Source organism: Corvus kubaryi, unplaced genomic scaffold (assembly GCF_017639235.1).
Source record: "Corvus kubaryi isolate FWS band 111438036 unplaced genomic scaffold, C.kubaryi_AGA036_p1.0 65375, whole genome shotgun sequence".
NCBI classification, from domain to species: domain Eukaryota; kingdom Metazoa; phylum Chordata; class Aves; order Passeriformes; family Corvidae; genus Corvus; species Corvus kubaryi.
In genome coordinates this window covers 65,257-77,393 of record NW_024581956.1, presented here as the reverse complement: position 1 = coordinate 77,393, position 12,137 = coordinate 65,257, and the positions used below count along the sequence as shown (strand labels likewise).

General features: G+C 38.9%; 1 protein-coding gene across 1 annotated transcript in view; it reads right to left on the bottom strand.

Annotated features, from left to right (window-relative positions):
* Nucleotides 1–12,137, bottom strand: part of LOC121673383 (ephrin type-A receptor 6) — a gene marked incomplete at its 5' end in the record, with an annotated part of 112,050 nt that overhangs the window by 53,365 nt on the left and 46,548 nt on the right. Inside the window, one exon of the mRNA XM_042046657.1 lies at nt 8,926–8,987. Within this exon, the coding sequence (XP_041902591.1) occupies nt 8,926–8,987 (62 nt within the window). The remainder of the gene's footprint in view (nt 1–8,925; nt 8,988–12,137) is intronic.

Sequence of the window (12,137 nt, the reverse complement as noted above, 5' to 3'; positions counted from 1 at the left end):
AAAATGACCATTCAAGCCCCTCTCTACCCCAACAACAAAGCACCAAACTAAAGCAACCTCTCAAAACTGTAGATTTCTACCTCCTCCTTATCTTCCTTAACAGCGCCATTCTTTCAACAAACCTCAGAGTCATCTGCAGCACCTCCCTTAACCTTTTGTCCTCTTGGATTGCAAGCATTCATTCCTTCCTTTTTTAATTTCTGCTCTTTCAAATCTAGACCATGCTTGGCTGATTTTTCATAAAACATACCCTTTTTTCTGCTCTTTCCAAGTCTCAGTACTTGCCTTACCAGTAGAGCAGTAATGCCTGAGTTTAAAACAATCTCATGCTTTTGCCATTCTCTCTTTTTCCTTCTTTCAAATTTCTCTGGGCTTCTGCCTTGACACAAAAAGTTAAAGCTTCTTATCTTCACCTTTAAAGAAATGACAGGCCTGCTAATGTACCAGCTGCAATTTTATTCTGTCCTACTTCTCCCTCTTTGTATTTCTCAGAATCCTCTACTGCGTCTGCTCTCCTCTCTCTTTTCTCATGCTTGGTTTTATATTTTTTCACTGCCAGCCTTGCAGTTGGAACGACTACATTTTTACTGTCAGCAGAACAGTCTTTTCTCAATCAAGTCTCTTTGTAATCACTTCTGCATCAGTTTCCATGCCAGCTGTATCCCCTTACAATCTATAAACTGTTATCTTTCAATGCATCAAAATTTTTTTTTTTGATGTAAGCTGATCTGGATACAGACTATGGGCTATATTTAACCTTTGGAAAATTCAACTAGGTTGATGAAATTATAGCAGTTAGAATCTGACCTCCTATCTTCAGCATTTTTTAAGTCCCCAGGTACAATCCTTTGGCAACTTTCCACTATCTTGTTTCATTCACTTGTCATATGGGGAAATAAAACACTCATCTGACCGATAGGATGGTTGTTACCCAGGGCTTTATTCTGATTCCCATAGCTTAGATTTGAAATATGTTTTTGATAGGATTCCCACTGGGCTGTTAAGGGTGTTAATCAATACTGGCAGCAATTCAGACCTCAGTGGGCTCACCACATTTATCCTATCATCCCATTAAATTTTAATCAACCTTTGATGGCTTTGCTAAACTAACTTTTCTCAACAGCTGGGTATAGATGCAATATCTGAGCAGTTACTCTTGCATTTTTAAAGCCCTGAAAATGTGATTTTTATTCAGCTACAGTTTGCTTTTGAAAAGCTTATGTAAGGGAAATATTCTCCTACTGTTACAGAACTTTCAAGAGCACTGACATATAATGGGCTGGTGAAGAGGGTCAGTTACTGGAGGGGAGGAAAGAGGATATCCAGAGTTTCATTGTATTTTGCTCTCCAGTTTTCAGCTCCAGTGCCCAGTTTAGTGCTTTTCTACAAGCCCCTGGAATTTTTCTTCTTCAGAAGGTTTCTATTTATTTCACTGCCCAGTAACCTTTTGGAGGTGTAGCCACTGGATTTTTCTGTATTGTTTCTGGAGTTCCATCTATTCCAAAATCCACTTCTTTATTTGCCAAATGAGTCAGAACATTTTTAGGCCTTTATCCTCTGTGCAGGATTTGATTGCTACAGGTCTAAATATTTTATTGCAGATTATTTAGATCTCATTTTAGGTGGAGAGCAGCATTGAAAATGGTGTTTCTTTGTCTAACCTAGATCATATTCACCACTGACAGTTCCTACTGGTCACTGTGTGAAAGACGCAGTTTTTGCTGTGCGTTTATTGTTACAGTTTTACTGTGCAAAGTAAATGGTAGAACTTTGTCCTGATAAATCTTCCAAAATTCAAGTTGCAGCTTGGTGTTTCTTCGAAGTGTAACTCATGCTTCAAACTATCATGTGTATCGCACTAAAGTTTATATTTTTGGTACTAAATGAGGTCAACTGATAATTTCTTCTTCATTCAACTGTTGACAGAATTCCATGCAGACTTAATTATTATTAATAGGTTCCTTTAATTCAATTAAATATAATTACTTTAGTTCATTTTAAATGCTAATGAGTGATCCTACATGAGAACCTAAGTGACTCTTCAACCATTAAAAATATGGGTAATCTTTTTATTATTAAAAAGTATTTGCAAGATGAAGCCCTTCCAAAGGTTATTATGAGGTGCAACAACCACCCTCTGATCTGGAGGCACAGCAAGAGCAGCCCTGTGACCTGTGGCCCTGCTTTCCTCACGCAGCTACAGCAGGAAGGGGATGCCCTGGAATAACCAGGGGTCCCTGCCCACTTTGGTGCACTGGAACACAGCTGTCACAGAATCACAGACCTGGAAGGGTTTGAGCAGGGAACAAATCATCTCTCACCCTGTGTCATTCCTGACATGCTTTTATAACCTGCACTTGAAGACCACTAGGGCCATTATTTCTTATTCTGTCCACTTTATACCATACTTTATATAAGGTGCCTCCCTTGAGCCTGGCACTTGGACTGGCACAGATTTCAATTCCTCTTTGCAACTGTTTTTTATGCCCACCAAGACTAAATATCTCTCCTGCCCTTTTCTTTGGGCTTCACACTGGTTCAGTCCACAGATCTCATTTCCTTGGCTACTTTTCATTTTGATTTTATTGTGGACTCTGCCCAACCACTCCATGCAGTTCCTGAAAAACTGAGGTGCAAACAAGGCAGTACTCTGAGGCCTTGCCAGTGTGAAGCAGAGAGGAAAAAAAACACTTCACAGACCTTGCAGGGGAGACTCCTATTTGTCGATTCCATGGTGGTATTTGCTGTTTGCATTTGTCACAGCAATGCAAATGCCCCTGACCTACCCCAATTTCTACAGTAATTTCTTTCATCAGACTTCTGTCTGAACAGGCGTTTTCTTTCCTCTACTCTATAGCTGATTATTCCAGCCACAGTGGAGTATCGTGCCCTTGTCTTTACATATTTCTAATTAATTTTAAGCTAATTAGTTACTAAATTATTTCTTAAATTTGTTGTGATGATTTTAAATCCTAGCTCTACCCTGCTGACAGCCTGTGTTCCTTCTCAGCTTTGTATTGCCTGAAAATTTCATAGTTTAGTTGCAGTGTCAGGATCCAGAAGTTAAAAAAAATCTGGGGAAACACAGAGTGCAGAACAGCCCTACTTCATACATCTTTCCATCCAAATTCCATTCCCTCCACACAGGATGTAGCCGATACAGCAGAAATTTCATGAAGACCACATTTCTCTACCTGCTCACAAGGATCTCATGTGAGAGAGTTTTAAAGCCTTACTAAAGCCAAAGTTTACAAGATCAACTGCTTCTCCCTCAGCCACAAAGCCTGCGCCCTGCTACAAAAGGAAACCAGATCTGTTTGACAGAATTAGTTCTTGACAAATCCAGGTTAGCTCACACTTATCTCACTGTTATCTTTAAGATGCTTAGACGTTGTTTGATAATTTGTTCCAGAAATCTTACAGAAGTTGACATTAAGCTGACTGGCTTGTAATTTCTTGGCTTCTTTTTTCCTCTCTTTTAAAAGACATTCAAAATCCCTTCATCTAAAAGACACTGGCTCTGTTCTGATCTTCTGATTTCCCATTCTTGACAAATTCACAAAGGTAAAGAGCACACTGAAAGAGTCCACATAACCTATCAAATTCTTTTTGCCTTCTAATGTAAGACAGTTTGTAATAAATTTCCTGTTGCTCAGTACTAAGAATATTATGGTATTTAATGTGTAAGTAAGAAAATCTACATATTAGAAATCCCCAGCATTTCTAAATGAACTTCTCACAGCAGCATCAGAAATGCTGCTTATGTGTCCTTTTAGCAGGGTAAAACATTGCTTGAGAACAAATGCTGGCTCTGTAGCATCAGTGACAGCTTCTCAGTGCAATCTTAGATCACTTCAATACATGTTGCTTACAATTTCACTGGTAAGGTAATGCAATCTTTCAAATTCACTTTCTAATTGCTCAGTCTGATTTTGGTTAAAAAAAAAAAAAAAAAAAAAATTGTATCAGCAGTTTCCAGGTTTCCAGTGCAGGTTTTCTATTTTACAGACTGACTTTTGGAAGCAAAATGCCACCTTTATCCTGCCAGGAAAGGAAAGTGCCTCCAATAAATTAAAGTGCGCATGAATGCTGCGTGGGGAAGCAAAAGAGGGAATATTAGTTATGAGCACCAAGGTTGTTGCCTCTCTGAATGCAGATAAATAATAACAGGAGCCATTAAACTTAGAAAAGACCATCTGGCTTCTCTTCCTCACAGCTTACTCTGTCTGGGGAGGCCATGTTAGATGGATATACAACACACACTTTACTACATTGTTTCATAGACTTTGCTACAAGTGTTCATTTTTGTCTTTTCTCCCTTTCCCCTGAACTTGCTAAATGTGTCTGCCAGAGCATCTAAACTGAAAAAAGGGTGAGTGTGATGGCAAAGCTGCTCTGAGAATAACTTCATAACGATTACTGCAAGAAAGAGCACTATATCATAATATTGTCTCCATCTAGTAACACTTATCTTAGCCTCTGCTAGGCCAGCCTCGAGGGATTAAAACTTGAAGCTGAATTCCAGGGTTTCATTTGCTGTACAGTATGCTGCAGTTGGTGCTCTAAGGCAATTAAGCAAATTTCTTACAGACTCTCTGAAATAAAAATATATGTGTGGCAGCATTTCCACTTACTATGCTTGCCTGTATATAAATCTAACTTTTTTCAACAAGTATTTTAATTTTCTGAAGCAAATGGAAATATATCAGCACCAGCTTTTGGGTAGGAGGAGGAGAATTACAATGGCAAGCACAAAGGTGCTGCTGTGATTATCCCAGGGAAATGCATCGCTTCCTTTTACAGCTCTGAGATTCACAAAACTGGGGAAGACTGGAGCATCTTTCAAACTTAAATACCTCTGTCTATTCAGCACACCTTGGACGCTGAGCAGGAACAAAGCTCTGGTAGTCTGTAGCTGCAGGAAAGTATGAAAGAATTCAGTATTCTGGTGATATTTTTTGGTCCATTTTACATGATTCTGTGTAGCCAACACAAACCTCCTCCAAAAGGCAGCTTCCAGACATGTTCCTTTTCTGTGTTTAAATCCATGCCCACACTGCCTGATGCACGAGGAGGTGAGCAGAGACCACAGCCAGCATAGAGCTCTGCAGGTATCATTCTTCTCAAGAAGCCACCTCATCTCCTAATCACCCTGCTCCTGTCCATGTGATGCTAAATCCAATTATTTCATCCAAGAATGACCCCTTAAATGGAACTGTGAAAACAAAAGGGAGCAGATGAGATTTGAATCTGAATAACCCCATGAATCTGTGAGGCACAGGCTTAGAGAGTGGGCTCAGGGGGGATCGGTGTGGCAGGGTGAAAAGACCAACCTAGGGGAAAGGACTTTTGTAGGAATTATTGCAATCATCTCCAACCCACAGCAATGGCAAACTGCCAGACTGCTTGCTAACAAGGTTTTGTGGGTTTTCAGCTTTTTTTCTGGTTGTTGTTTGTGGTTATTATGCATCTCTCCTGGTTGTCTTTCTTGTCGTATCTTCTGCAGCCTGTAACAACAAGCCCGAGCAAACACATCTGACTGCACCTAGTCTGTCTTATCACTAACATCTTTCTATCAATACAGAGAGCTGCCCTTTCAACCCTTCTTGCCTTTATAATTTGCCTCATGTGCCTGCAGAGTAAGTGATTGCTGAGATCTCTGTGACACAGGCAGGTGCTAAAACATAACGACAACGAGCCCCATCCGAAGTCTGTGTGTGAAGCTTGTAACAGGAAATTTTACCTGGGTCTCCTCAATTCCCAAAGGTCAGCCACTTTCTTTCCAAGCACGGATTTCCTCTGTCTGGAAGTTGTTGGTGTAATGCTGAAAGAGGCTTCTAGCCCCTGAGGAAATACTTAGCTGGAAACCCACATCCTTTTTCAGAGAAATCTCTCCAAGTGTTACCAGAAATGAAGCCACATGAACCTCATTTCTGGGCAGACAACTGCTTTATTGATAGAAAATTTCAGGTATACTTTTGTATATGATTAACCTACATGTCTCAATCTCATATGATAAAAAAATCCCAAACAACACTACAAAAAACTAAGTTCCATCTTTTGTAAATGAGTTTTATATAATTGTGAAAATAATGCAGTATTTCTGAGGAAAACTCAGTGTCAAGTGTATCCAGCAATTTAGGATGTCTGATGATGCACAATCACTGAAATTAATTACCATCATCTTACAAAATTGGTTCTAATTAGCTGATGCCTTCCCACTAGAATATCTCTGAAGCAGCTTCATATTGCAAATCCTTGCCAACATTTTTTACCCAAAAGCTCAGAGTTAGCAGCTGGCATACAGGATATTTTGTGGGGTGGGGAAGACATAATTCAGCCCAGCTTGCTGTTAAATCCATGCAAATAGCAGAAAGTGGACACTGCTCTCAGAAAAGCAAGGAAGTAAAGGCTGTTAAGATTTTAGGGGTGAAAGATTAAAGGCTGGGGGGAGGCTTCTGATTCATGGCACAATCTGTACTGGCATGAAAGCAAATATCCCACCATGGCTGTGAGGAGGGTGATGGCAAATGGAATTCTTCCTCTGGAATACCCTCATATGGTTCACCACAGAATCTCACTTTGAATTTGTAAGACTGACCCATTTTTGCTGGCTTTTGGAGAAACACAGATGGAGTGATGTACTAGGGAATTTTTGCTGGCTGTGGTATGTTGGGAAGTATTTCTTATGGTGAGAAATGGACTTCTTTCTCCTCTGAGTAAAAACACTTTGCACTGGAACAATTGATTCCTTTAAATAATAAGAAAGACAGACTGTCTTATAAGCCCTTCCAAATCCCACAACATTTGTTATAGTCACTGAATGCCTTTCACTAGGATTGCTAAAGATAAAGCCTCTCTGCTTCTTTGTATCTTCACAAAAGCTTTTAAAAATGTGGACTTATATCTGCAGGAAACAACTATTATTAATGAAGCAGCTGGATTTCTTTTTAAATAGGTTACTTTGCAGCCATTTGCTCTGCTAATTATTAAACAGAAATGCTGACATATATCTACAGTGCTTTGGGATGTTGAATATTATCTAAAGTACATTTAAAAAGCATTTTAGAAGAATAACCCATATCTGAAGCGTGAATTGAAGCTGTAAAATAACATACATGAAAAACAGCTGCAGAAATTATTAGCTCACATTTCCCCCCCCAGAGGTTCTGCTTCCAGATATATCCAATGCAATATGAGACGCATTGCTCCACAGTAACATTGTAATTCTGCTGATGCCACTTTCTATTAAAGTATCATAATAAGTAGTAACTGTTCTGATAAATGAATGCATGTGAAATAAACGTGGGATATAGATATCACACAGAGCCATTCAGAGGAAGGTAATTCTCTCTCATGAATTATTTCAGGACTTGGTTCCATTCTCTTCCATGAAATTCTGCACACACACACACACAGAACAATGTTTCAGATCACCAGACACATCTTCCTGGGGCACTGCTGAAAAATTACAGAGCAGGGAAGCTGCTACTCAAATCAGTGGCAGTCCCTCTGCTGCAGATGGACAGAGAGATGAGCCAGAAAGGAAAAGGGAGTAATTTTTAAAAACTACCCAGCGTCTAAGACATGGATGATATTAAATGTTCCATAAAAATAGCTTGATTTTGAGAAATCAGCATATTCTCACAGGAAACTGTGGTGCTGGTGTGTTTCTGGCAACACAATAAGTATCTTTTAGGTGTCTTGACAACGGAAAATGAAAAATTATTTGGGAGAGTCGGTGAAGAGGACAACAAGAAATGTTAGATAAATATTACTATGGAATAATCAAAACCAAAAGAAAGGAGAATCAGTGTCTACAGGTATCTGTGGCAATGGCTCTGCTGTACTGTATCCTTTGTTCCAAATGCTCTTCTCTTTTTGCTCCCCCTCTTCCCAAAAGTACTGCCTGCATGACTTTCTCCCCTCTCATGTACATCTTCTTTCTAAAGTGCTGGGTGCTTTTCACTCCTGCTTATTCACTTTTTCCTCTTACCAGGTCCTTCTTCCTGCTACCAAAGCATCCTTCAATCACCATCACCAAGATTTTCATGCCAGTATTTCCACAGCTCCCTGCTGAACGTCTCTCCTTTGGGGTACCCTTTCAAACAAGTTCCCAAGCCCGTGGGACTTCCCACAACCCCAGATTTACCATTCTGCAGGATGGAAATGGCAAGGCAGTGAGCTTCTGAGAGCTGGTGCTTACTTTTTAAGACAAATCTGAAATACTTGACATTAAAATTATTCACACAAGGTCTTAGGTCAGTGGGCCTCTGGAGCATTTCCAGGGGTTCTGTTAAAAAAGAGACTATTTTAGGGTAAGTTTAGCTCACAGAGGGAGTCATCCTTTCCTTTTACTTTTCTAAGAAGAATTAAATACAATTTGCCATCCTATTACTCACATTTTCTTTAGCCCTTCTTTAATGTTTACTAAGGACCTTTGGGGGTTAATTAATGCCAGGACATTTCACCCATGAACTGTTTTCTAATTCAATTTGTTAAATGCAAGTAGCCATAAATATTATAAATCAATTACTGAGTATATTCTATGCTTCACCAACCAAAAAAATTGTAACAGTATTTTTGAAGGTGATTGAGAAAAATGAACCACTTCCATAAGGCCAGGCATTTATGCTTCAATTTATCTTTTCTTTCACAACAACACAATTTGAAATACATTTTGCTAAATACAGGAACTACTTTTGTAGAAGAAATCAATTATATTCTCAAGTTTAAATCTTCTTTATTTCCAGCCATGCTCTAATGTATTACTGTACCTCAGAAATGTACCCTGGGGAAAAGGCTTCTATTCTTCACTAAAAATCCATGAATAACATTATGTAGAAATTAATTCGTGATAAATGATTTAAAATCTTAACCTAGAATGGTGTCTTATTCAAATGTCATCAGAAAATGGCACCTCACCCGCAGGAAGGAGTCAAGGGATCCATTCTCCATGTATTCAACTACAATCATTACTGGTCTGCCTGCAAAACAGCAAAGAAACACATTAGGATTATAAATATATTATGGGGCTTTTATAATTCTAGATGTTCCGCAGAGGTTATTCACAGTAGCTAAATATGTAAAATATTTCCAAAATTCTCATTTATATCACAAACACAATTCCTTGTGTTACTCTTCAAGAATTATATACTATCCTTATCTTTTTTTTTTTATTATTTTTATTGGATTAGCTGAATGCACATCATTCACTTTGGTGTATTCTCCCTTAAAAATGATCGAAGAAGAGCCTGTTATATCCAAATAGCAAAACTTGCTGTGCCATATTTTGGACTATATCTGAATTAAGGTAAAACCCAAATATTCATAAGCCATGTCCAAGTAATTACAAACTGAGGGTCATAATTTTCCTCTCAAAGAAAAACATCTCAGTGACTTAGAAACAGAGGAGACAGATAGAATGGGGTGTCACCAAAAAAGCTCTTCTAGATTTCCTAGATGGGGTGTGTATAATCCAGCAAAACTCTGAGTTCATATGTTTGTAAATACATAAAATATACACAGTGTTACTCAAAGCAAGGTTTTGTTCAACTTGCACAGTCCCAGGGTGGCACCATATCCAGATTGAAGCAGAACAAGACATTACATTTATTTCTTATAAGGATATCCAAATCTGAAGGCACACTTTTAAACTGTGTACTTAAATAGCAGCTCACTGCTGGTACCCTTTGAAAAACCACCCCTCTACAAGTGCTTGGCAGGAGAAGGGCAACCAGGCTGCTCAGCAATGTTTAGAATTATTAATATCCCAAAGAAGCCATTCTATACAAAAAACTAATGAAGAAGAATGTTAGTAAGATTAGGAAGGAGGTGAAAGGTCTTAAAATGGCAGACCTTTCTTTCCATGGGAATGGCCACCTCTTTTGGGGTTCGTGGGAAACCACAGCTATGCCAAGTGGTGACATTGAGAGTCTACCATCTCACCTCCTCAATACAACATCAGCCAGGCCAATATTCTGCAAGCCCAAAAGAAGACTCTTTCATCCCTTTTTTTCCCTCTTCTGCTCAAATTATGGCTGTGATTTGTTTGGTTGAGGGGATGAGAAACAAACACAATACTCGGGCTGATAAAGCGTAGAAGTGCATTTGGATTGTTCCAGCACAACTCTTCATTTCTGTTCAGTTTGGTTAACAGTAAAAGTGTTTATTAAACTGTCCACAGTGTACAACAGGCCACAGCCAGGTATTTCTCCTGTGCTGGTACAGTTAACCTTCAATTTAAGAAAGTGAATGATCCATTTCTGTGTTTGTCCCAGCACGCTGACCCAGAGTTTTGGGTTCCTGGTGATGCCCCTCCACACAGCTTAGTCTGGTCTTTCCGTAGTTCCTATCAATATTGCCTCATTTCCTCTAATGAAATTTGTGATTATTTCTGTATCAACTCTCATGTTTACATCTTCAATGAATAAAACACTTCATAGTATTGTCACAATACTACGACATTTTTTTGTGTGAAAATTCTGGGATGCCTTAATGGATAGGCTTTAGGAAGTGTGAAGAGTTACCAGCTTCTTTTTAACTGAATGTTTAGTCCCAGCTGCTGATGTGCATCTGCCACCAAAGCAATTATATTCATCTGCACCCATTGGTTATACCCTGGCTTTGCGTTATAAACTTAAAAGATACATCATTCTTAAGCTCCTAGAGATCAGAGTGTTGCAAAAATTTATGTTTCCTTTAGTTCAGTTTGCTAATGATGACTGGTTGTACAGCCCAGCCTCTTTAGTTTCAAGCACATGAATGCTCTAGATTCCCTTACCTTTATCATTTCCTTACTGTCGGGGGCTGACACCTCCACATGAAAGGAAAACCCTGTAATCCAGGGAAGTAAATAAACTGCAGCCTGATGCTAGAGAATCTTACACTGTGCAGAACCCTCTCAAGCAAGTAGTAATTTCTGAATTGTTGCAGACAATAGCATTTTTCAATAAATAGGGGTGTAGAGTTGGCTTTCAGATGGCATATTTTGTCAGGTGGAAGTTACCCAGAAACTTCTCTTTCTGGGTAAATCAACAACTAAAATGCCTGTATGGAAAATCTGCATTTGAAAGGAAGGACAAATGGAGCTTTAAAACAGTGCCCCTGGTTTCCTGTGGGTAATCCTTGGGCACTCTACACTTTCCAGAAGCTGTAAGGTTCTCTAGAGGTTCACAGGCTGTCATTACAGCTTTTATGTTCCTTAGATTCATATCCTTCAACACAAATTGTTTTCACACTTTGTAAATGGAACTATTAATTCTTCTACATTCTCCCACAAAACATTCTCTCCAAAAAACCCCCACCTGTACTTGCTTTTACTCAGACCCTGTGCTGCTAGGTTAAAGTAATATGAAATGTGTTTATATGCATTTATCTGTGGATTTATTTTTTCACTGGACAATGAGGTTTTAAACTACTCAACTTGAACGACTTGAAATGACATGCCTTAACACAAAACCAGCTCTTCCAATTGACAGCACAGGAATGGCACTAAATACACCAAAAAAGTGCAGCATTTTCCTTCAATCAAGTTGCTGTATATCAGAAAATCAGCATATCATCAATAAATTTAGCCACTTAGGCTGATAGCTTCCCACTGACTCAGTCTGTATTACTTGCCATCCTACCTAAATTTCAAATGAAATTCAGATTGTGTCAAGACACCACAATGTGTCATGACACCATGAAAATAAACCTGGCTCCATCACTTGATTATCTCACACAAAAATCTTTAATCTGGAAACAAACCTAAATTCTGAATTAATCAGGTTTTTAGTGTGACAGCACTTGATAAAAGCCACCTGATTTTGGCTACAAGTTTAATGTACCCCTGGAGCTATCTATGTATTCCAAGTCGGACTGTGACAGTGGAATTTTTAGCCAGCACAGTGTTTGTCTTTGGAGCACCCGTGGATCAAAAATGTGTCAGCTATTGTTAGGGTGACTTGAAGAGTAAAAAACTCTGGTACACCATAGAATCTAATGGGAACTTTTATCATCAAAGTGGTAGCACTGGCTCTATTGCCAGCATGTTATCCTTTACCAAGTACTGCAATTTGAGTCCAGAAAAGGTTGTATCTGCTGGACCCCTGCAAAAACACAAAATACTGCTTTTGTTTTAAAGAGAACTACAA